Source organism: Chamaea fasciata, unplaced genomic scaffold, assembly GCF_029207755.1.
Source record: "Chamaea fasciata isolate MVZ Bird 193981 ecotype frontalis unplaced genomic scaffold, bChaFas1.0.hap1 SCAF_2, whole genome shotgun sequence".
NCBI classification, from domain to species: Eukaryota; Metazoa; Chordata; class Aves; order Passeriformes; family Sylviidae; genus Chamaea; species Chamaea fasciata.
Genome location: NW_027094087.1, coordinates 94,661,293 through 94,688,363, shown reverse-complemented (window position 1 = coordinate 94,688,363; position 27,071 = coordinate 94,661,293). Strand labels below are relative to the sequence as shown.

Genomic DNA, 27,071 nt, shown 5'->3' with positions numbered 1-27,071 from the left:
GTGGAATTCCTGTAGCCAGGTGTTCTAGAAGTCAGGAATAATGCTATGACTCTATGATACTATGACCAATACTGCATCTGGGAATGCTTCCCATGTTTCCTGATGTTTGTGCACTGCTCAGTGTGGTCATCATATTTACATTTAAGTACACATTAAACCATGAAGGGATAAAAATCATCATATTCATGTATGCTCATCACAGGCATGGACCCTGCTCTTTACAATTGTTGGAGCACTATGAAATCAATGTAAACATCTAAGACTATGAGAAGTACAGATGTAGCTTGTAGAAACTAACCACTGTAGACAGTGTACACTAATTGGCATTTATTTAATGAACAATGTGGCTTTTTTAGTGCATAAGATTCCAATTTCCTATTTTAGATGTCAAGCAAGTATTTTCCCTCAATTCTCTTCAGAGCTAGAGTTAACAGAGGTCATTCGTGATAGAAATAAGAAGTAAATCAGACAGCTCTGTTTTCAGCTGTGTTCTCTGCTGCCCTGGTCCAACAAGGAGCAAAAGCAATTTAAGCAAGACAAATTTCTGTTAATAGCCCAACATTAAGAAAGGGAGGAAGAAGAGCATGTACCAGTGATTCCTGAAAGAGTGTATTTTTAAATATATTGCTGGAGAAGGATGAAGAATGTAGGCATGAAGATTGTACAAGGCACAGAGGTCAGCATGATATAAGACATACAGCTGAAAGTGGGAGAAAGAGATAAAGAATGCAATTAAGTGAAAGTATAGAAGATGTCTAGGGAGTAGAAGGAAATAAAAGCAAGACATAAGTAATTGTGGGTTAGATAATATAGGGCCTTGAAGGTGAAAATGAAAACTTAAATTTGTAACTGCAGTAACTAATCTATATACCTTCATTATAAATAATAAAGAGTTAATAGTGTGCAGTAGCCCATTTGTCCTTACGGCTTTCTCAAGCATTTTTTAGGGAGTATAGATGAAGAGTGAGGAGATAGTCTATAAGTTAATGATGTATATACTGAAATAGTAAAAGCATTTACTTTTTTGAGGCTAAGCATTCTGTCTCAGAAGGATTGGTAGATGATTACCTAGCATTACAACAAAAGACCTAACATTACAACAAAAAACTCTTCAAACATTTGGAGTGTAAATTTAAAATCTCATTAAGATAGTGGGAAGAAGAGTCAGCTGCAAATGTGCACTTTGGCATGTCTCTCAAAGTAAAGAAATTTTCTTTAGAAACACTGATGTCAGAGTTTTATCTTCAATTCTAGTATTGCGTTAACTAGTAATTCTAAAGTGTTTGGGCAATTTATTTTTGCTCCTTTCTCCTGTCTATTGATTTTTTTTTTCCTTATCATCTTAGCAATCAGTTGAAGAGCAAGTATGCTTGAAAGATGATTGTTGACTTTGAGTAGGCTGGTAAAAGACTGTTTTAGTGATATGTTCATATTTACAGCTCCTCTTTACAGCTGATATTTGTAAGTGACAAAGTGACTTAGTTTTCTTTAAGATGATTAATATTTAGTGCAGTAACTTCCTTGTTTCTCTGATTTTGTTTAAATAATACAGTGCTGATGAATGCTGATTGAAATGTTCCATAAGTCAAATACTTAGAAAAGGCCTTCAGTGTAGTTTTTCTCAGAAATTTTGAAATGTGTCTATTATTTGCTAGAACAATTCAATCTCACCAGCTTTCACACCATTTTTAAAAATCTGTCAATTGAGTCCTTAGATTCTCTGTCTGAGTATGTGATCTGGTTTTGTGTAAAGTAAAGTGATTACTGGTAAGAGCGTCAGGCTCAATGTCAGTCCAAGGATGAAGAAATCCATCACAGAATGCTGTATTTTAATAGAAGGATTTCAGTTACTCGGCAGTATAAAGACATAATAATGCTTGTGACATGCTGTAGTGTATTGCTTTAGGATCAAACTGAACATTGGAATAATAACAGCATTGAGAAGAAAGAAAAAAATAGGATGTCTGATTTGAGCATCACTTTTTCTTCTATTGATTTCTGTATTTAGCATAGTGTATGGCATGTCAGGACCTGGTTATAAAGACTTGTAAAAGAAAGTACTTGGATTCCTGGCCTTGCATGTTAGGAATCATAAACTTGCATAGAATTGGATGGATCCTAAGGAAGATCTGCAACCAGATGCAGAAGCTGGTTTGCAGACCCACAAAAGAGCTGAGAGAGGTGACAACAGGTGGGGGATCCCAAATCACATTTCCCCAACAGTTCCCACATCTGTCACAGAAGTCATCATCCCATCAGATGCCCATCTCCATATGGTCAGGGCACCAGAGAGTCCCAAAGGTAGACAGAAACTCAGATTAAGGACTCAGAGGGAGGGACAGACTGTTGGGGCCCTCCCAGGGCTGTTCCAGAAATGCTATCAAGGTAAATCAGTGCTGGATCAATCCTTTTGGACTGAGGGGAGATGCTGCCTAGGGTGTGGTGCTCAATATGTGATGCAGAAGAAAAGAATTTGGGATTTGATCGGGATTTATTATAGGGAAATAGAGGGATAAGAGGATAAAAACCATTGGATGTGTAAACAGGTGACACATTTATCTGGCCATGCACAGCTCTTTACCAGTGCAGTCCATCCTGTGTTAGCAAATTCCATTTTAACTCTTCCTGGCTGAAGGGCATCTGGTCTGTGGTCTCTGTGTGTGTGGCCAGCAGCCAGACCCAGGCAGAGGCCCATGTGTTCATGGTGCCAGCAGCTGGAGTGAGCATGGAGCTGGGTGCTGGCAAGTGGGCAAAATGAGGTGCCAGCCCACTGCCTGGGACTGCAGGTCACAGGGGCCTAGCCCAGGCTTCTGCAGAACCAGTGGCCAGGCTGAGTGCACACGTGTGAGCACTAGTGAAGAGGCAGCTGAATGACCCTGAGGGTCCTTGGGAGTGCTGAGTATAACTGGATTGATCTGTGTATCTAGCCTTATGTGTTTGTGTATATATATATATATATATATATGTATGTATGTATGTATGTGTGCATATATATGTGTGTGTGTGTATATATATAAATATATACACACCTATATATATGTATGTGTGTGTGTGTGTGTTTACTGGTGCCTTCTGGAAGACACGTGCTCAGCCTTGCTACTGTTTGGGCTGGAGGCATGGAGCTGTGGCTGCCTACCCTTTATCAGGCTATTTAGATGAGGCTCTATCCCCAAATAGCAATAACCCATTCCTAGCATCACGTGTCTCTCTCTATAAAGGGAGACTGGATAACCTGGTCATGTTCCAGGTAGACATCATGCTCCTGTTTCAGTCTCCTAATAAACTGCCTCCTTTCTAAACATCTCTCAGAGCCATTTGATCTGAGCTGCATAGCAGAAAACATGCAAAGTAAACATGGAGCTGTGCCCCTATTTTGCCCCTATTCTGTTTCCCCTTCCCCTCTCCATACTGCCCAAAGGTGGGGGATATTTTCTCTAACTTTATTCTTTTTATATATTTGAGCAAATAAGTTTGTAAATACTTTTTTCTTTTTTCACTTAGAATTTCTCCTACTACCCTGCCTTCCTTCTTGCTTGAAAAGGAAGGAAAGGAATAGATTGTTTAAGCAGAATCTGGATTTTCTGTTTACAGAGCAATAAATGTTCTAAAATGAACTGCAGTTGTATATGCTGTAAAATTGCTTTTGTTTGGACAGGTTAATAAATCTTAGTCAAAGGTCTGAATGATTAGAGATATTAAAAGCTTGTGTTGCCTGACAAAACCAAACAAGCCAACCATCTTTTTGCATTTCTTTATAAATACAACAAAGCAGACAGTATTTTTCAATTGACCATGGCTCTTATTTTATTTGCAAAGCCTTGGTTTATGGGTCTTCCATACAGTTTGTATGGCTTTTTTGGGTGGGTTTTGTTTGTTTGTGTGTTTGTTTGGTGTGGAAAACATAAACCAAAATCACCTTAATTGCCAAATATTTAAAATGCTGTACTTCTTCAACAAGTACCCATGTTCATGGTGTAGACACCTTCCATTAACTTTTGCAGCTATGAATAAGCCTAGGAATTTTAGAGAATTTAAATGAGTGTTTTCAAACCTATACCTAGATTGATCTTGTGGGAGACAGAGAGTGACTGTTACATCACTTTCATGCATAGACATATGAGGTGAGTCTACCCTATATTTACCCTGCAATAAGGATCCTTCCATCAGCTGGATTTAGGTACTCAGTTGTCCCTGGATCCCAGTCTCGCACTTCCATCATACCAGAGTCTCTCCTGTGCACACACAGACAGATCTCTTGGACAACCCCAGGTGCCACAGTCTTTACAGGAGCTGGCCAGGGCTGCCCTGTGCCTACCCTGTCCCTCCAAGAGCCAGAACTGACTGTGCTTTTGCCCATAGGGTCATGCCTGGCTTTCAGGACACTTCTACTACTAACTAGCTACTTCAGCATGCTGTTTGCTAGCCCTCACATTCTCACTTGCCCATCACTGCACTGCTGCACTGTGGGCACTGGGACTTCCATGCACATGTGTGTGCACAACAGTAAGCCCTTGTCCACGAAAACTGTTAGAAATGGAGTTTAATTGGAGGAGACAGGACAGACTACACAGACTGATGCAGGTATGGCCAAGAACAGATGGCCCCTACTGATACCCCACCAGCCCCCTCTGTCTCACATTCCCACAGGGTGCCCTGACCCATGGAGCTTCTCCTGTTGGTGAGTCTGTGTGGGTCTGGCCTTGTGGCTCCAGGAATGGGTGGACCTGGGCCTCACGGGGCTGCTGAGGCTCATCCTGCTTCATAAGGCAGCACAGGAATGAGCTTCTGGTAGGCTGATGGAGTGTGTATCTGGGAGTAGCTGGCCCAGGGTGTTTCAGGCTCCCCCCACCTGCCCTTATTTTTCCTATCATTCTTCCCCCTGTACATATCATATAAACTGATGTGTGTGTGCATATATGTATGTATTTCTGCATATGAAAATGTACAGATTCCTTTTCTGTAGAAACTTGACAATTCTAAATGCTTATATTCCAAACATGTTCTTTGAAATTAGCAGTTATATGATATTTCATAACCACAGGAAGGAAAGATTCTTATTAAGATCAGCCTACCTGAGTTGTGCTTCTTTTCTTCAAGGAAGGTAGTCAGAAAGGCAACCAAAGCAGAGAGAAAAACTCTTTTAGTTTATAAGGGAAGTAGAAAAACATGAAAAGAACCCTGACTGGAAGCCTGTGGCAGTACCACTGGAAAGCACAAGAACAGCTGATTGAGAAAAACATTTTGAGTGTCCTGAGCAACATCTTCGCTTTTCATCGAGGTGTAAGATACTGACTAGCTCAAAAAGACAATTGTCATTGCAAGATGTGAACTAGCTCAAAAGGACAATTGTCATTTAATTTTGTAAGATTTTCTTCCTGTTACTTTTGCTAACAAAGTTAAAAGGTGACCTAGTTGAGCATATAATAACAGTGTTTCTAGACAGAGTAATTGTTTCTTCCCAGTTTTAAGCCATCATCTTGGTATTTAGTAGGTAGAACTACCTGTTAAATTCCTACTTTTGTTTTCAATGAGGAGACTGTTCTCTATGGTTTTAAATGTTTTGAAGTGGGTTTTTTTTCTGCAGATGCAGGGTCAATAGAGAAAAAAGAATTTTTAGTTGCCTTTTCTCACGCTGTTCTGCTTGCTAAGACTAGAATGTACAAAACTTTGAAGACTATGAAACAGGTGTTTTTAGCCACACCTTCAAGATCTGCAGACTCAGAACATAAATCCCAGAGTCAGTCTTTATGTGTGGATGAGATATTCAATCCTCAGTCTTTAGACATATTTGCTATTTGATTTAATCAGTTTTTTCCATTCAATGATGCATCTTACCTATAGCTCACTAGAAGCAGCCGGATTCAACTAGCAAAGACTTGTATAATAGAAATAGAATATAATAGACCACTACAACTTACTAAGAAAACAAAAGCAAAAGGAAAAAAAAAATCACCTGTGCAATTTCCTGTGTGCTGAATCACAAAGTTTGAGATTCTCTTTTGCTTGGTCATCTGACAGGCAGCCTATCCTCTTTTATTTTTTGTAGTTACAGCGTATCTTAACTGGTAGCCAGAACATGTAATTCAGTGGACTGTGTGGCAGTGATACTTTTTCACCTTGACACACCTGCTGCAGTCTGGTTTCCCTAGGGAATCTTTATATAATGTCCGGGTGCTGAAGCTTCCAAGTTATCAGTAAAATGTTGCTTGTAGCACTCAGCTGCTTTTCAATTTATCCAGATTCTTGGCAACATCTTGGCTTCTATTTCTGAAGTGATTGTATTACTGTATTAGAGGTGCTTTCTTTCAAGTCATGTGTTATGATGGCTAGAGCAATATAAAATCACTCTTTCCAGTATGCCATGGTAGTCTAAGTAATATATAAATACACATAATTTGTTTTTAAATAGAAGAAAAGCAGAACGAACTGTGTTTACGCAGAGACAACTTGGATTTTTTTCCAAATAAGTGTGTGTTATAAACACATTAATTCTCATGTAGGTGCTTCCCTGTAATTTGACTGCAGGCATTTGCAGAGAAGACAGTTTGTCTTTGACTTAACTGTGAAGAAATGTGTTTGTATCAGTATTGGGGTGTCTGAGACACTTCCTAATGGAGTGTTTTATATTCTCATCATAGGCTTTCTAATGGTCACTTAGCAATACATTTTGTCTGTATTTTTTGCACATTTGTCATTCAGACCTTTAAATTTAGAAATTCCATTATAGTGCCATCTGTCTGTGCACCAAAGAATCTAGGTGCACACTTTTGAACAGAAAAGAAAACCCAGTTGGTTTCCTGTGGTCAGACAAAAAGGTAATTACGATGTCTAGTGGACAGTGAGTTGACCATGAGCCAGCAATGTGCCATTGCAACCAAGGTGGCTGATGAGGAAGAGTCTTGCCAGCAAATTGAGGGAATTGATCCTGCCCCTATACTCAGCACTGGTGAGGCCATACCTGGAAAATACTGGGTGCAATTCTGCACTTCTTAGTACAGGAGATATATGGAGCTGCTGGAGGGAGTCCAGCAAAGGGACACCAAGATAATTAAGGGACTTCACCATACTGCATTTGAGGAAAGGCAAAGTGAGCTTGGAGAAGAGAAGGCTCAGGGAAACATTAATATAAGTAAATACCTGAAGGGAACCAGGCAAAGAGCCAGGCACTTCTTAGTGGTGCCCAGTGGCAGAACCAGAGGCAATGGACCCAAACTGAAAGACAGATTACCTCTGAGCATCAGGAAACACTTTTTCACCATGAAGATGACTGAGCACTCTTGCAGGTTACCCAGAGAGGTAGTGGAGTCTCACTCCTTGAAGATACTCAAACACTGTCTGGATCTTTTCCTGGGCTGTAGGTGTCCCTGCTTGAGCAGGAGGTTGGCCGAGGTGACCTTCAGAGGTTGCTTCCAGTCTTAGTCACAGAATCACAGAATATTCTGGGTTGGAAGGGATCCACAAGGAGCATGAGTCCACCTCTTCAGTGAATGGCCCATACAGGGATCAGACCTACAACCTTGGCTTTATTAACACCATACACTAACAAGTCATTCTGGAATCATGTGATTCTGAGTCTATACAATGCTTATATATAATTTGTTTATTTTCTTTGTATATGTGTATATTATGTGGGGTCCATTACGTAGCAATAAGTAGTTAATAATTGCATAGCAGAATAATGTGGTAGCAAGCTTTAAAATAACGATTCAAACAGTCTCAGAGACGTGGACACAATTTAAATGGGAAATCAGCCTTCTTCCCCTTTCTAAAGACTCTAACTGGTGAAGGTCAGCAAATGCAGGGTACTTCAGCAGATTCACTAAGTGATTCTTACTTTTAATATAAAATCATTATTGTGTTGGATGAACAATAGTTTTCACTTAAGCATATGGCCTTATGAAGTATTTTGAGGACTTTGCCCATGAGAGGTTGTTTTACAGGCAAATATGTAGTTTTCCTTTTGAATTAGTCTGCCATCTGTCAACTTTATACCCTGTTGAATCTGAACATTAATTGTGGTTGAAATATACAGAATGGGAGGTGTTTTTAGATAAAAATGAAGAAGAAAACTAATGAGAACCCAGATACTGATAAACTTGTTTCTTTGAAGAACTGAGTACCCAAAAAAAGTTGTGACAGAAGTTGTGTGACGAGCATAATAACTAGTTGCTGATACCATGGCTGGTAGTCCCAAAGTAATGTTCCTGTTAAGCCAGCGTTGTGGCTTTGTTAGCTACTGATCTATCTTAAACTGAATAAGCCTTATGCCAAAGAGAAACTATCTGTATAGGGACCATATACACCGTGTATTTATCCACATGCATGCATACACAGAGTTAAATAAGCATGTTTTTCTATTTCTGTTCACTGTTTACTCTTACACATTGATTTGCATGCACACCTTATTCCTTTCATGGAAAATGACCTGTTACTCTTCCTGTAAGCATGCATGAGTAAAAATAAGAACTGAGAGCATTGGTTGAAGTGACTGTTAGCATTCTCTTATTGGGTAGATCTGTTCTAATAGAAAAATAGGCACAACTTGATAACTGTGTGTCATCAATGCATTTTGAAAGGTGTTTCTAAGTGGTATATAAAATAGCTAGATCATATTAGGGGAATTTCAACAAAAGGATGTTGGAATATTTTGAGATTAAGATTTAAATAACTTTCTACATGTGAATTCATTTTAAGTGTATATTAATTTTCTTATTTACAGAAATAGTTTGGCTTGGAGTGTACAGTATATCGAAATTTTCTAGAGGAGCAGTCTGTTTTGATTCACATGACACTGCTTGATCTTCATTTGCTTTCCTTCTCTGCATTTTTCATAGCTTGAAATACCTAGGTAACTATTGCTTCCCTAAAATAAACAAAAGAAGCAGATAAAAACAAGCTAGAGATTAATGTGAAAAACACAACTTCTCTACTGTAATCTTAAAAAAATAATTATTTTTTCTAAACTTTCCTCTTAATACATAGTACATTCTTATTAAAAATTTTGGTTTTACCAAGAATCATTGTATTGATCTAGTAGAACTTGAGTGCACTTACAGTTAATCCCTCATTCAGGGTTAGGAGAATGGGTCCACTGAATGAATTATTTCTCATAATACATAGTTCAAAAAGGATACATCATACATATTGTATGTAGAAGTATCAGTTTTATAATTAATTCTTTTACTTTCAGTGGTAGATTTCACATTCTTCAGGAATATTGTATTTAGCACACAAATAATTTCTCAGGTAAAGGGAATCATGTGAGAAATTCTGAGTTCTGAGTTTCATTTTCTTGCAGAGTCAAAGCAGCTTTGCAAACAAAGAGCCTGAGAAATCGTCTTTTGAAATCACAGGGACAGTTACTTAAATAGATCTGGTTATCAATGTAATGAGGCTTTTCATTTCAGATGTGGTATTTTTAGAATGCTGTTGCAAAAATAAATTATGAAGTTATGACATTCCTAGCCATAACCCAATGCCCACAGGTGGGGTACTGTTGAAAGAGCAAGTTCATAAGTATTTGCACAGCTGTTCTGTAGGTTTTCATGGACAATCAGCTTTAGGCATGCCAGGTATAAGATGGTAGGTTGAAAGGATGAATCTGTATGGTTCAGATACTGTTCAATAGGAACATTTATATTCTTCCTAACTTTAGGAGTAAGTATTTTTTCCAACTTAGTTTTGTACATTCTTTTCTGCTTTCCTCTGAAAATCCATATTGAGAAGGGAGAATTGCCATTTTTAATGTTGGGTTTGGGGTTTTTTTCCTGTAGTTGAAATATATAGAAAAAATTATTAGAATTCTGTTAGTGTTTTGTTTGTTTTATTTAAGGATGATACTTTGTGGCTTTGTGCTTGGAGTTTTATGCTAATAATCTTAAGTATTTTCTACAATAACTTTCAGCTTTGAATTTTGAAAGAAAGGCTCTTTTTCTCCTGACCAGGAAGAGTTAAAGTGTAATGCAGCTGTATCTCACCAAGTCACTTCAGACTGGTGACACTCTTGTCTACAGTTCAGTGAAAAGCTTGTACTGAACAGGAAAAAAAAGGACCTTTTCCATGATGTTTTTGCACTCCCAATGAAAACCTGTTTAAAGGTTAATGCCTCTTCTCACCCTTTCTCTCTTTATTGAAGAAATTAGGAAATGACATTATGTCTGAAGTATATGTGGGCTATCATTAATGGTTCTATCGAAGATCATACAGTCATTAAATAATGTTTAGATAAAATTCATGTAAATTTCACTATGCCGGTTGATCTTTCTTTGTGGGAAAATAACACTGGTCAAGGAGGCATTATAGAACAAAAACAAACTATTGCAAAAATAATTTTTTTAAAAATTAGCTTGCTCCATGAAAATCAAGTACCTTCTGCAGCACCTGCTGAGGCAGTTGTAGGCAAGTGATGATGTCCTGTTACCCAAAACAAACAAGAAGAGTACCTGCTCTGGCAGCCTGCCCCTGTGGATTTGTCCACATTCCCTGTGGCAAAAAGCTCATTGCTTTTATTCAAGAAATACTTTTGGTACCTACTTCCAGTTTCAGTTTGAGACTTAGAGTTAGGATGCATCAAAACAGTTCCTCCTTTGGGTGTACCTGGTTTGTATCTCTGATGTGTTTGCTCATGAGATGGGCCTCGCCTCTTCTCCAAGGTGTAGAGTGATCATGCAGTAGGCAACAGGCAGAAGGTGGAACACAAGAAACTCCTAGAATCTTGGATAACCATTTTCACCATAGAGCTGGTTTCACCATATGGTTTCACTGTAGGGGAACAGGTGTCCAGGAGGTCTGTGGAATCCGCATACTCAAAAATGCTGAAAGCTTACCTAGCCAAGGACCTGAGCAGCCTGCTTTGGCTGGACATGTGTTGAATAGGATGTTTCTAAATGGCCTTCAGGCACCCCCTCAGTATATTTTGTCCTACAGTTCTGAGTTCTGTGTGCAAGGTGCATTGCTTGAATATGTTGTGTATTACATGTCAAGGAGGTCAGTGGGTTTGATAAAGATAGTTCTCTGTGGAAGGGAAGGCAGCACAAATTAACCATTTCATTGTACAGAATTACCTTTTAGGCCACTTTTAGAGATAAGTGACACAAAACTCCAGCATATTATGCAATATGAGTAGCCTCAGGAGAGAACATCTTGAGCATTTGCCTTGTGTTGTCCATAAAAGAACAATACCCTTCTATGGCTAATCCAAGCAGGAGTTGATTGAGTTAGATTTCTGCCACCGGGATAATTGGACACTGTTTCAGAAACGCCTGAGAATTTCTTGAGGCCTGTAACACAAGTTACCATACAAAGTTCCCAGTGTGCTGTCCTCTAAACACACAGTGCTCTGTGAAAAGAGTGCTCCAGCCATCTGGAATGATCAGAGTGACCCCGCATGTAAATGTGACCTTCTCCCTGCCTCACAGAGCCACTGTGTCTGGGGCTGGCTGTCACTCACAGAAACACTTCCTTTCATTTGATCAAGTCTTGAAAACAAGCAAGAAATATGATATTTCTCCTCCTCCTTCTCCAAGGATCCAAACCATTTTATTCCTTCTGGCCTTCCTTGAGATAACATTCTGTGAACTGGTTGGTGAGAGAGGAACTGCTAGTGTGGTCTGAAATGTAAAGTTGCATTTATGTAAGAGCTAGAAACCCAGAGTGATCTAATTATGTGCAGATGTAACACTTGTTTTTTTCTTTTTTCTTTATTGAAATTGTGCTAATGATTTTTTGTTTTGTTAGTTAGTAAATAATCTGATTTTTATATTGGTCTGCAATATACTCCTAGTAGTGAGTTAATAAAAATCTGAATTAAAAAGCATATGTGCATGTAATTTCCAAACAGTTCTTAATATGAATCATTGACTCATAAAGAATGGTAGCTGTAGTTAGTGTGCTGAATATTCTGGTGCTTAATTCATTTGATTTCAAGTTTCCAGTTTATTCATTTGCTATAGCATTTAAAAACATCTTGGCTTACTCCTCATTTTCCTTAATGAAACTAAGTTTTGAAGCTGTAAGCTGCATTACTTTCTTAACGGAATATTTAATATGATTCTATTATCCCTGGCTGGTCAAATTGGCACATCCTTAAAATAAAATGAAATGTGATTCATTATTGTATTCACTATTGGAATTTTTCCCAACTATTTCTGGAAGGAGTATAAATCCAAAGATTAGGAGAGAAACATTAATCACATTATTTCATTATTGTTTTTTCTTAATTCATCAGAGAATTAACACAGTAGGAGACCAAAATTGAAAATGTTGCAGCTGCTTAAAATGGATTCATTCAGTAATGCTTAAGTAACTCTGATGGTAAAATGGGTCAATATTCGTCTTGTTCACAGGTATTTGGAAAATCAAAACATAGGAAATAAGAAAACACATGTTGAGCTAAAAAACGGCCCAGCATCTGTTGTTATGATGTTAAATTGTTGTTTCCTCTCTCTTTTTGTGAATTTCCACCATCTCTCACAAATGACGAACAGGACATTTTAAGCATCTCAACATTCTGTATGGGAAATGGTGGATCTGTGTTGTATTCTGAATTATAATATGGTTCTTGAAAATTTCTGGGTCACTTACATGACTAACACAGTTGGTTAGTACTGGAATTATATTGAAAATTTAAAAAAAAATTTAGCAAGGAAAACTTACAAAAGTTGTTGAACAAACCACAAACCATGATTGCAGTAGTAATATCTTTCAGACTGAAAATTTACTTCTTACATGCTGCTTTGTTTTGAATTTTAACCATATAGTATGGGCTACTTTTTCACAAAGATAAAAGTAAAAATATTTCCAGCAGTGAACAGTCAGTGAGTTATCTGTAGAAATGAAAGGTCAGAGCACCTTCTGGTTTACAGAAGTCAAGTGTCACTCTGATATCTGTGTGACCTGGCTGCACCTGGTGAATTTCTTCCTGTAGTCTGTCTTGGGGCTTTTTTTAGAGATACGATGATATTTAAATTAGTCCTTAAACACTTAGAGAAGACTGTATTGAGCATATATACATAAATTAATGTATAAGGGTACCAAATATTTCTACAGTGCAAATTTTACAAATCACCCATCACACTTTTGAGCAGTTGATTAGATTATGAAAGGGGAAAACATCAATTAAAAATAAAGAAGTTACAGAGTATAAGATGCAATCCATAAGAAGCCCAAAACATAATATGTCACATTCTGATACCAAATGTTTCTGTGCCATTTGAGGACAGATAATGAAAACTTTCTTTTCATTCTTTCTTTACAGAACAATAGATGGTAGTGTTAAACTTGCGGATGAATTCTGTGCATATAAATCATGGCATCTTTAGTTTCATCCTTCAGTCTCTTTTAGAGCTGATATAGTAGTGTCATATGTGGTCAAGGATACTTATTTGATAAGCACTCCCTATGCATATATATTACATTCACAGGTCTTCCAAACCCTTAATTTTAAAACTGATTTTAATCTTTTATCCTTCTAGCCTTCTTTGTTATGACTAACCACAATAACACTTACAGATATCTCTGTTAGTCACATAATTATTCCATCCAGACTTTAGTAGTATATAGCATAGAGAGGGACTGCTGTACATACCAAGAGCCTAACAAACACTCTTTTCTTATATTCTTACATTTAATGTAGGAGGATGAGGTAATGAGATGCTGCAGTAGTATTATTTCTTCCTCTGGTTAAGGGATTAATTTTTCTTTTTCTAGATTCATAGAGTAAAATATAAATTAATATACTTTGCTATACTTTTTTAAGTGTTTAGTTCATTCCAAAGTGACAACTGTCTTATATTAGTATGACCTTTTGAGAGCTCTCATAGGAATAGTATTGATCAGTGACACAAGTTTTCGAAATAATGCACAGAAGCAGCCAGAATCTCAGCTGAAGTCTGTATAAATCTCATCTGTCTCTCAGTTGGAGTGATGCTGATGTTGCAATACTTATGCAAAATGGGAAAGAACTTGGCTGCTTTCAAATCTCTAAATTTAGTGTGTGGGTGGTCCAGGACAGTGAAGATTTTATAAAATCTCTATGTATTAATAAATCTGTTTTGTGTGTGAACCTCTGTAAACCTTCCGTCATCCATTAAAAATGTGACTGTGCTGTGGACAATAAGTTTCAGTAGAAAGAAAGACTTAAGAAAGACCTAGTATACTTATTTCCTGTAACATGCAAGACACTGTAATTATGGGTCATTTGCCTGGGTTTTTTTTGGTAATTAAGAGTTTTAATTGTGTCTTGTTCCAGAGAATTAGTTAAGCTTTCCATTATGCATATTGCTTTCCATAATCATTGGTTCCTCTTGTACAGTAAGCTTAGTGACATCATGGAAGTCAATTAGGTCTTTCAAGGCAGAGCAATGAAGTACATTCTTTTGTATGAGCTGGATCAGAAAAGGTTTCTGAAAGGCCTTGATAATGCTCTTCTGTGCAACATTTAAGCTTATTCTTCAAAAAGCAAAAGCCTGTCAGAGTTTCATTTATTGTCCTTAGAGTGCTTAAGGTCATTAACTAAGCTATTGTTAAGAACGAAACCTATAGGCAGAGCCATGCTTCCATTCTAATAGCAATTGTATCAAGCTTTCCAGGATCAGCTGGTTGCATATTTGTAGTTAATAACAGTAATAATGATCAACATTTAAAAGTATCACATTATTCAAACTGGAATGCCGTGACTGTATGAAGGAAATGAGCGCAAAAGAGATTGGTGTGATTCCTTCAGCTCACTAAAAATCATAAACTAAGTTTTACTTTGTTACATGCAAGGTAGAAAGCACCTTTTACTTTTCTGTTGACAGACTCCAAGTTGTTACTGACATGTTGAAAAGCAAGAATCAATATTTTGAAAGGAAATCAGAAGAGGGTTCTTTCATTTTTCCCCTTCCACAGTTTCTGATAGATAGATATATATAGGGCAGACATTTAATACATCTTTCAATTTTTTTTTTTTTGAATGTAATGAAGTTTTTGTCAGTTGCAACTTGGATCCCTTAGAGCACGGCTGAAACAAACACTGTGCATCCTTTATGTTCTGCAGTGAAATAGTTATGTGTTTGAGAACCTAAAAGGTGCAGTATGATGTTGTATGTTCATAGAATCATAGAATATTCTGAGTTGGAAAGGACTCACAAAGATCATCAAAGTCCAGCTCCTGGCCCTGCACAGGACAGCCTCAGGAATCACACGATGTGCCTGAGAGCAGTGATTGGTAGATGTGAGGAAAACTGCCCTAACCATCTGAACATCTGTTTTCAATTACTAAAATTACTAGTGATTTTGTCATCAGTAGTAGTAGCAGTGCTAATAATATTGATAATAAATGCAGTATGAATAGGACAAGTGTTAGAAACCATGTGACAGTATTGGTCAGAATTTTTCAGGTCCTTGGATGCCAAAAGTTGCTTTGGGTTATCCATGACCAAAAATTCAAACTGAATTTGCATGTCATGGACAGGAGGGGGCAAGAAGAGATGCTTCATTATAAAAATTCTGGAATGAGCTCCAGAAACATTATCTTTCATTATATAAAATTTCAGATTATATGATTTTTGTAAATGATTTATTATTCAATATTCTGACATTAAATTACAAAATCCACATAAATAATGTATGATTGTTTTTAACAGCTTTGCTTCCAAACCGCAATCTGGAATGGTTCAAACTATTGTAAGGCATGGAAGTTCTATCTGACTAGAGTCTCCCTCCTCTTAATGTAACCTTCTGATATAATAGCTTGTTTTCTTTCTCATCATTGCTTTGAAAGAATTAAGCAAATAGAGCATGACTTTGACAGCACTCTTCTGATAAGTAGTGTTTATCCCTACTCATCCAAAGTCCTACTGTTGACCGAGGTAGTTTATTGTTCCTCATACCTTGTGTATGTAGGAAATGCCATACCTGTGAGTGAAAGCACTGATTTTGCCATTTTGCAGGTTGTAAAGTTGGTTTGGAAAAGTTAAATTGCTTGCTTTTAAAGGTATTTAGGCACTTGCTTAATTTTACTTTAAGCTTGTGATTAAACACATCCCTATAAAAGCACTTGGGAACATCTGGATAACCAGTTTCTGGGATTTAAGTAAATGTATTGATGTTTTTTGAATTGAAATTAATTAAAGGTTAATTACCATGCAGATGTTCAAACTGGGAGATTTACTCTTGTTCTAATTAGGGGTGTCTAAGCCAAGAACAAAATTTAGTTTTCCTACTAAGTTTCATTCAGGATCATTCTCTCTTTTAAAACAAGATATCAGAAGCTCATAATAACATTATAATATTTTTCCCCTCACCTCCTTGTTTCTCAGTGTCTTGTGTTTGAAGATTCGCCTCAGGGAGTCAAAGGAGCTCGGGAAGGAGGAATGCAAGCAGTTATGATTCCAGATGAAAACTTAAAACCAGAATTTAAAAAGGACGCAACACTGGTGCTGAAGTCCATGGAAGATTTCCGACCAGAACTGTTTGGTTTACCAGCATATGATTGATGCCTAATGCCTATGAACATGTTCTTGACTAGAGAAAAATTAAAAGTGAAATGAAATTTTATTTTGATTTTATAATTGCTTTTCATCTTTTACTCTCTTCCTCAAAACTAGAGCACAAAAATCCTGTTAACACTCAGTCTTTTACACATTACCTTTGATAAAGTACATGGAATGTTTATGGTTTGTCCTTTTGATAAATGCTAAATTAAAGCAGTTAAAGATTCTGTTAAGTGAATCCAGCCTTATTCTATTCATATCATAATGTTTTCTCGGATTATGGAACTATTTAGACGATTTATTGTAACTTCATTGGAAGCTTCTGTTTCCACTTGAATTACTTACTGTTTACATCTTAAACAGAAATCTGTCCTGGATTGCCTTTTATCCCATTAAAATGTTTTTGACACCAGTATTGCTATCAATATGTTTATTCTTTTCCTCATCCCATTGATGCCTTGGAGTGGCTACCTAGAACAGAGGCCAGACAAAGTTAAGAGAATAAAGTGGGTGTTTAATAAAGGTTTGACTGCCTTCAAACCTGGGGCAGTCAAAAGCCTCCCAGAGGCTACACCCAAGATGGACAATGGTCACGAGTTTTCCAGACACCTATAAGTTTGATCTATTTGGTCTATATCAGGGGTTACCTGTCCAATTACAGCTTCTGGTAATGAAGTTGTATTCTCCCAGCTCACTCTCCCCCGCAAAGTTCACTTTTTTTATACTTTTCATGGCCTGTGGCTGTAGGGTGTCCTTGGATTCCAGGTCCAGAGGAATTGTTTTGTCTGACCACACTGTGACGACTGCAGTTAACACTTTATATGAAGTTTTGAGTTATGCACTAATGCAGCACAGGATTTGAAGAATTTAAAGGTTAAAATCTTAAGGCATCACCATACTTGCCCATCTATTTATTCCACCTGAAATGTGTTGTCTTTGTTCTATTTTTCCCCCACGTCTTTGCAACAGGGATTCTGTTGTACTTTCCATTGGCAAATGCTGGGGCAGTTCTTCATGCCCTGAGGCAATACAGTTCGATGGTAGCATTTCATTGGGGCTTCTCGGTTGATGGAAGGGATCAAGAGGGCAAACCATGGGGCATCAGCTGGGTCAAGGGGAGTTTGGAGAAAACAGTCTGATGTCTATGACTGCTAGGTTCCTGAAATATTCCCCCGCAGCCCTCCCTGGGACTAGCTGTTGAGAGGTTTTGGAGGGATATCTCAAAGGGACAGGACAAAATATTCCAAAAGAGGCTCTTACCGCAGGATTATTCCAAGGCGTTTATTCTCGAAGGGTTCCAGGGGCCGAGAGAGAACAAGGAAGTACAGGGGTCTTATCTAATCTCCCACTCTGGGAGGATGGCTGGCACTCAGCCAATTAGGTCAAGAAAGGAAGGAAAGGTCTTTCTATGTGGTAAGGAAACTCCAGGGGATCAGAAGGGAGAAACCATACCCCTAGAGAATTACAACAGGTTCCAATTTTCGGGGAGCATCAAAGGGGAGGGCATCCCTAGCTGGAGGGACCCCACATCCTCAATGGCCTCATAAATCTTTCTGAGGTCATGCAGGAGCCACCCCTTGTCCTTCCCCAGCTTCCGAATAACAAAAACCGGGGAGTTCCAAGGGCTAGTAGTTCGCATGATGTGACCTTTGGCCAACTGCTCCTCCATAAGCTCACTGAGCACCTTAAATTTATCCTTAGCTAGCAACCACTGGTCTACCCAGACTGGGAGATCAGTTTTCCATTTTAATTTCTGAGTAGGGCGCTCCTCAGTGGCCACTATTAGAAAATCCCTAGGGGTTTCTGGGATCTCAATTTTCACCCCCCATTGGGCCATGGTGTCCCTTCCTCGTAAGGGAACCACATAATCCAAAACAAAAGGGCAAATACTTGCCAATTGCCCATCTGGCCCCTCAATTTGTACAACAGTCTTAGATTGTTTCGCAAATTGAGCACCCCCAATGCTCCGTACTTCGCCATGCACAGGTTGCAATTCCCAATGTGACAGCCATAACCTAGAGGGAATGAGCATCATGTCTGCCCTCGTGTCCAACAATCTAAGTGACAATACTCATCACCTCGATAGATTCCACACCCTATGATTGGTTTGTCCTACCCCACCACCTCTGCCCAGTAGATGTCTGGAGACGAGTTGCCTACCGGGAGTTTCATAGGTATTGGGATGGCTTGGGCAATGACCTGGCCCTCTGGGAGGAAATAGGGTGGGTGGACAAAACACTCCAGGAGAAGGAGTGCCCCTGGCTCTGATGACAGGAGAAATCTCAAATTCCAAGGGCGTGTGCTTGGTGTCTCTGACCACAATGAACCCACAGTCCAATCCTTGAAAAGAGTCCATGTCCAGTGGTTTGACAAAAGTCAGCTGCCAGTGACGTGATTTAAAATATGTCCTTTTTACAGTTGTTAACATAAATGGTTGGTGTGGCTCCCAAACTTTATCCTTACTGCTTTGTTCTCTCCCTGCCCTTTTTTGACCTGCCCCATTTCTATCATCACATGAGGCAGGTTGCACGCCCCCTTCAGTTTTTTGGGAGATTGACTCATCCCACCCCACCCTGTTTGTTACTTTGTCCATCATGCTGATTGTCTCCTTGAGGGCAAACCCTGGCAATGTGTCCCTCCTGTCTGCAAATAAAACAGACTCTCTTCTCCTCTCTTCCGTGGCTCCGGAATGACAGCTCTTTTTGTGCCCACATCAACCATCATTTCCAGGGTTGGTGGTGAGTCCATTGGCAAGGTCAGTAAGATCTGTTTAAAAGTGTCATTTGCATTGGCCTGCGCCATCTCTGTCATGACTTCTAATTGTACCAACCCACTCTCCACTTGTTGTTCAATCACCATCCAAAGCCTTTCTACAAAATCCATAAACGACTGTAGAGGAGACTTTAATATTAACATAACAAAATTTGGGGTCCCTTGCAGGCATTGTAATCAAAGCTTTCTTGGCAGCTCTTTTTACATGCTCTGCAAAAGGTCTGCTGTGTGTGATCCAAATGGATTTATTCCCCCAAATCATTAGCAACAGGCAGACCCCAAGCACCAGGCACAGCAGATTATAAACAGATGGGTTTCTAGGGGCAAGTAGCGACTTCCGACCAATAAGGAGAGAGGGGAGGAGAACATGGGAGAGTTTCAAACTAATAGGAAACCAGTGAAAGGAAAACAAATCATGTGGATGAATGATATGCTGGTGTTTAGGGGAATTCCCACAACTGGTTCTGACAGAGATTGGTCCAGTAAAAGAGTGGCTTAGAAACTCAGGAAAAAGGGAACTGACTTCAGGAACTTGCAGGTCTTGAGGAGCAAACAACATTTGGGACAAAGCCACGAACTCAGACCAAACTAGGGGTACAGAACTGTCCTGTAACACTACAACTTGAACAGACTGCAACAGTTATCTGATCTTAGAATTTAGCCAAAATGCTTTGCATCTTATTTCTTTCATTTCTGTATATCCTTCTTATGGTCCATGTGTCATGTACCCTTCTCTTTCATTCTTGTGAAATAAGTGTGTCTTGTCTCCGTGCTTCAATTCTGATAAAGTTATGGCCTTAAGTCCTTTATTCAAATAGCTTTCTGTAGGCTGTCCTTAATTTCCATTTTTATCTTGTCCTTAAACCCTTGTTTTTTGCCAATTTTCATACAGAGTGTTTTGCTATATGTTTTTAAAGTGCAGAAATTGAAGATTTGGTTAAGATAAATGCTTTAAATTTATTTTTCTGCCTATCATAATTTCCATTAAATGTTTATGTTGTCAGCTGTCATTCTTCTGTCTCTTTCTGGTATCTTGTCAGTACAAGGGTAAGGGCCTCTTTATAAAACGCTGAATACATAGACATGTTTTGGTGGAGTCCACAATTACAGGTATGACATGATGGAAGCAATGTCTTTTACCTTTTCTAAAAAAAAACTATGGTACTTATGTAGTTTTATGACAGTTTTATAAAATTAATTATTGTTTTCAGCACTTAAATCCATACATTTCTAATGAGTACCCATGAGGTACTTCACAGTCTTGGTGAAATATCAAACTCCATAAAGATGAGAGGCCTGAAATATTTTAAGTCATATAATTTCTATTTATTATGAGAAGGCTGCTCTGACCTTGGGTTTTTTAATATTATAGGTTTGTATATGATCTTCCCCCCCCAAAAAATAGCCATTCCTGGTGTTTAACTGTTTTAGATTAAATGGTGTTTTGTCAGGAACAGAAATTAATTAAAGACCCTTCAGTATTTACGGTGAATTTGCTTAGATTTTCTTCCTTCTGCATTTATAAAAATCTCAAAATTTTACATCTTTTATGTAGACTTTTATTATTTTCTTTTATAGTAGTCTGCTTATATCTCAAGAATTTAAGGACATTTTATTTTATACAGTCAGTTAGATATGACCTAGATTATACCAGAAACTTTTTATACATATAGTATAATGCTTTGCAGTTAAATGCTTTCCATTCTAAGGATCTGGAGGCATTTTTTCCAAAAAAAAAGTAAATATTGATTCAGTCTAAGTATTCTCCATATTATGTTTCTTCTGGCCATGGATATTGCTGTCATAACTGTGTAGAGACAACAACCTGTCCCATCCAACACCCTAAACTCCATTTCTGGTCTTCCCAGACAAGATAACAGAACTATTGGTGTATAATTCCTCCTTTGACTTATGTTACATAGCACAAAGTCTTACTGTAGAGCAGTAATTCTGAGCTTTCAAGTGTAAAACAGGTGCCTGTTGGGATCTCCTTCGTTCATAATTACTGAATCTCAACAAGGAAGTTACTATGTAGAAGAAGCTTTAATAAGCTGTAATTAGTAACTTTTTCAAAGTTTTGCATATATTAAATTTAACTGGTGAGTTTTGCAAAAAAATAGAAGTGAGACGTCTCATTTATACTTTGAAGGAACTGTCACTGAAATAATGAATTTTTTTGTTTTTTAAGACAGATGCAATAAATTTTTCCCTGACAAAATCAGAACTACATTATGATCACCATGTAAGACCAGCATAGTTCTAATTTAATAGCCTTATCTTTAGGAAAGTTAATAGTCAGGAAAATACTGCTCCTTAAGTCATCAGCAAATCCTATCACATACAATTATTTTTCCATTTATTTAGTAATCCACCTGACAGTTGGCAGTGAAATTATGGCCCTGAACTGAAGTCTGTGAACCTGAGCCATATGCCATAACCTTCCCATCATTCTGGTAAAATTTCTTCCATGTACTTTTCAGCTTGATGTTCACCAGCTTCCTGGTCCTATGCTGAACCATTTAACTGTTACTAAAGTAATTTTGACTGTTAGCTTTTCTTGACTGAATGAGAAATCAAAACAGCACAAAAAATTAAATCCGTCTTCTACAGTAGCTCTAAAAATCCTGTCATTTTCATTATATTCGAGGGAGATATTCATGTCACCAGTAGATGACTGTAGCCTGCCTGATTAATCATGTACCAAGTATCAACATATGTTTGTATATATTTCTTTACCCAGTTTTTGGTTGGATTTGTGGCTCTGTAGCTCGATCATCTCAACAACATCTGTTCAGAAAAAGAAAAAAGAAAAAAAGGATTAAAAACTTGGATCCTCTCCCTTCCTTCCATCTGCTGCTTTCCAGATGAAGTCCTGTTCTGACTGAACTGAAAAAATCCATACCAGATCCTGGCTACAGATCATGAGAACATGTGAGCAATCAGGACATTTGAATGCTCCATCTGTGTTTCTATGAAGAGGACTGTTAAAAACTAATCCAAAAAGTCTATCCTCTAACTCAGCAAGCAGATTTCAATTCCAGTAAATAGTTAACACATGCTTAATTCATTTTTATTAAGCAAAGAATAAGCACCAGCTTAATTTTAAGGATACATTTAATTTTATTTGGTTTAATACAGAACATGTGCTTCAGGCATATCTTGAGAAGGATTCCAGCCTCCAGGAAATAAAGGCAAAAATTCATGACCGAGTTTTTACCATTGGAAAATAGGATCAGCACAGCAAAATGGAGCTAAATTCAGTCAGGAAATAAATTGAAAAAAGAAAAAAAAATACAAGTTTGTGAAGTACAAACTAATGTACTGGAACTTAAACTCCTTTCTGCCTCACAAGTGAATTAGGATTTACATTTTACTGGAACTTCAATGGGATTAATTTTGGTAGAATTTCCAGGTTGCAAAAATCTACATAAATGGGGTTTCATTGAATATATTCAAATAGAAATTCATTGCCCTGGAACAGGATTAATTTTAAAATGCAGTCTGACTTCTGTGAAGCTTGGCATTTGCCTTCTACAAATAAAGATAAAAAAAAGCTCAGATATTCATTCCTCATTTGGATTAGATGTCTTTCTAAAGAATGCTATACTTAAAGCAATGAAGCCTCTGCCCAGAATCGCTCATGTTGCATATATTCCAAAAAATATCTTCAGTAGAATCCATATTAGAAAAAAAAATTGCAAGAAAATTCATAATAAGAAAAAAATGCAATTATTTTCTACTGCTTTAAAATTGATATGTATCTTTAACAATTAGACAATGAAGCTTGAAATTTGCCACTTTCTTGCTAGCTCTAGATACTGGTTGTCCATACAAAATCTAGTGGGGTTTTTTTTTTTTTTTTTTTTTTTTTTTTGGTGGTTTTTTTTTTTTTTTTTTTTTTTTTTTTTTTTTTTTTTTTTTTTTTAAATCTAGGAAAATTTAGACACCAAAAACGCTAGCTAGGCAGGGCAGTAAATTCCACAGGCCATATCAAAAAATTTATTACTATTTTTTTTAATAATAATGTTAAACAATTAAAATATAGCAACTTTTTTTCCCCCAATTTATTTCCATGCATTTATTCCTAATTTAACCAGTTTGTACCTTTGCTGAATTTACTGTGTTTTGGCACTGAGAAATAGGACTGCTTTTTTTGTCAAACTAATGGAAATAAATGAAAATTGTGGAATGGAGGAAAAGGAGTTCTCTCAGAACACTTCTCTGTCCCAGGAGAAACATGACTCTCATCAACACTTTATGTTAACCTTCCCTTTGGCCAACAAGTCTAAGTTGCGGGTCTAATTACCTTATTATGATGAAGGACAGCAGAAGGGCAAGGACTCAAACTAAGGATTGTCCTGATTTAGGAAGACAGGTGTCTTCAAGGGAGGGCAAGAGCTTCCCTTGGAATTGATACTGTAAACCCCCTCCTTCCAAATTATTGTAATTTTGAAATTAAGGGTCTCTCTGGCAAAGATATGAAGATAGGAATAACAGTTCTTTACTAGTGATTATTACAAGGTAAACAAACAACAATAACTATGGCATTAACAACAAAACAGAACCAGAAACCACATGAGGGCCTTCTTGGCCAAGACGGGAAGGGATGGAGGAGAGGCTTTGCTTCACAAACCCTGGGGTAGTCTGATCCCCGTGCCTCTGCAGGACTCTGACAAGCACCAAGCTGGAATAGCAGGAATGAGCAGAAATCCTGAGCTGGTGGATGAGGCATGCCAGAAGCTCCACAGTGGTAGCTGGGACTTCAGAATGTCCCAGCAGGGCAGGGCGCCACAGTCGAGATGGCCACTGCACTCAGTGCGCTTCAATAAAAACTTCAGATGGCCTCAAGTATCAGCATCATGTTATCTAGAAGTCTTTCATACCTTGTCTATGTAGCAATCCTATGGGCAGCTCCACACATCTCTGTCTCTTTCTCTCCTTCTTCTCTCTTCCTGCTGCAGTTCCAGCTCACTGCTTCCTGCCCCCGGCACAGCCGCCTAACCCTGTCTCTCCCTTGTACAGTGGCTTACCTGATCTGCCCCTCACACGACCTCCTGTCCCTTCCTCCCCACAACACAGCTAGCAGACTCCAACTAACTGACAACCAACTAGCTCACTCTTTTATCACTCCCAGCTGTGAGGGCAAGGCTGTTCCCACTCTTTGGTAATTAACACAGATGCAATATATCAGAGGCAGGATTACCTTTAGCCCAATCTCTGTCTGTCTCCCTACAGCAGGGGGTGCGGGGCTACTGTGTAGCAAAGACACAGAGCAACGCTAAAGAAGCGGTGGGGTGGGACAGGAGAAGGTGAGCTCAGGATTCCTGGGGACACGAGCATATGGTGGTAAGTCTCTAGGACTGGACTCCGGCAGTGACAGTGAATTCTCCCTGCAGTAGACAACAGCTAGACCCTCCTCTTTCCAATGCTGGGAGTGACAGAGCACAGCTGCCCCCACCTCGTCCTTTCCCTCCCCCCCAAACTCTCCGTATCTTCCCCCTCTGAGAGAAACTCCTAGAGACAAAAAAAGTGTAGCCAGATGCTACACTCCTGTCCCCACCTTAGCAACTTCTTTTGTTTTTTCTTAAGTACCCATAAGTACTCAGTAGTTAGTTTCCTAGCAATTTATGGGAAAAAAATTCTATAAGTGAAAAAAGAGAAAGAAGCCCAACCCCCAACAAGCCCCGTCCATGAGCCAAGGAAGCCATCTCCGGCAGGAGGGCCCACTGCATGTGCCAGTGGCTGTGTTTACACCAGGTAGCTCAGTGTAAAAAAAAATAAAAAATAAAAAAATTATATATATATGCATATACTAGAGGGCAGGGGTCAGCATAAGAAAGTCTGTTGGTCTCTTCTACTCTTCAACCCTTTGATTTATGGGCTCTAAGCCATCATATTCAAAATATTAGGTGCTTGCTCACTCTGGTGATTGAAACAAGCTTCAGCAGAGAGAGAGAACGTTCCAGCTCTCTTCTCTCTTTGTGGCTCTTTACCCAGAATATCTGCAGTATGAAACTGGAACATGAAATAAAATATTAACAGGATCATTGTTAATATCCAAAGTTCCTGTGATTTTAAAAGTAACAGGGCATTATTTAGTGGAGAAGAACAGAATGGTAGAAGAAAGGAGCTGGAGGCAAGGACTTGACCCATGGTATAAACCATCTAGGACCTAGCACTCCAATGAAACGAAAGAAGAGAAACAGTAAAGTCTTCCACTTGTCATTAGCAAAACTGTAAAAGTGGTAACTATGACGGGCAAATTTTTTGCATTAACAGGAGCAAAATTCAACTCAAAAACTTATGCAGAGGCACTCTGTTATGAAACACAGGTTTCTACAGGTAAGAGTCAGCCCCTATAGCAACTAGAGCAATTTGCCTATAGAAGGGGACATTGATTTTGATTTCATCCATGCTATCATGGTTACTTGAGTAGTGTATTATGGTGGTGTTACTAACTACTCTTTGACAGAAATAAATTTTCCTCATTTAGAGACCTTTGGAAGTTGGAGAACCAAAATTAACTAAGTTTCTTGCAAATTTGACAAAGCAGTTCCCACTGTATCATCTTGATGTCTTGCTAGTAATTTAATTAGTTACTTCTACCTACAAACCTAGAATGTGGGCCATGTGTCTAATAGTAATAGTATCCAATTCAAATCACTGCGTGGCTGCAGGTAAAACTGCTATCTTACCCTCCAATGTGATAAAATGAAAAACGTTAGGAATTTCAAACTAGAGGTTCTTTGTCCAGATAACCCTTTTACTTTTTGTGAAAAGAAAGTGTTTAGTAAGAGATCATGCAGATCTACAACTGATAAAAGAATACACTCGTCACCAGCTCCTCATAGTATGATGCAGCTTGTTTGGGGAAGAATGTAAATATGGTTTTTCTACAAAATAGTTTTATTCCCAATGACTTTTTCCAAAGGAGTGTAGTAGAAACATGTAGGGGAAAGAAGAAGACAGACACAGTTCAATCATTCTGAGCCTCCTCCAATTCTTTGACTGAGACCATGAAAATGGTCTTCTAGCTGTTCTAGCTGTTCTTCAGCTCTTCTAGCTGTTAGCCAAACAAATTCAGAAATGCACAAGTTTTATCTGTTTCCAGTTTTTTCTATTGCACATGAGTTTTAGAGGTAAACAAAAATATGTGAAATGCAGTTAGGCTTAACTTTCAGAAAAATCTCTGTACACTTTGCCAGAAATGCAGAGAAGTGACTTTATGACATACCAGAACAGCCTCTGTTCTCAGTGGTTATCTCAGCTGCTTCTTCTCATGCTCCTGAGTTAATCAGCTGAGACATGGTCAAGCACTGGACCATGGTAGTTGCACTGAAAAAGAGAAGGTAAGTGCTACACTAGGGAATGTTTTTCATTTTCGGAAGATGCTGAAAGACATTTAATAGTGCTGTGCCTTGAGAAGTGTCTTTTTGCTGTAGCAGAATGTAATTTCAGCAAACAGTAGTTTTGTCACATAGAAACATTTCATGTGTTTAATTTGCTGCAGAATATCTGCAGAGACATGGATATCATAATGTGCTTTTAAGTAGGGGGAGAAGAGTTTTCATTATAGTACTAAAAAATGGGGAGAAACAGGGAACGTGAGGGAAAGCAAGTGTTAATACTTGCTAAAATAGCATCTTGATTTAAAATTGTGAAAACTGCAAAATGTATTGAATCTTTTTATTACTGTGTCCTCATTCGTGTATATGATCCAGAACTGCTACATTTTACCTGAAAAATTGGAAAGCTGATTAAGTCAAAATGGATTTCCTGGAAGCCTATGACTGCAGCCTTGTAAACTGACCCATTATAGCCCTC

General features: G+C 38.2%; 1 protein-coding gene across 1 annotated transcript in view; it reads left to right on the top strand.

Moving 5' to 3' along the window:
- PUDP (pseudouridine 5'-phosphatase) overlaps positions 1-16,887 on the top strand; it is a 65,983-nt gene extending 49,096 nt beyond the window's left edge. The window contains exon 4 of the mRNA XM_066176789.1: positions 16,302-16,887. Coding sequence (XP_066032886.1) covers positions 16,302-16,478 — 177 coding nt within the window. The 3' untranslated portion in view covers positions 16,479-16,887. The remainder of the gene's footprint in view (positions 1-16,301) is intronic.
- Positions 16,888-27,071: the final 10,184 nt, after the last annotated feature.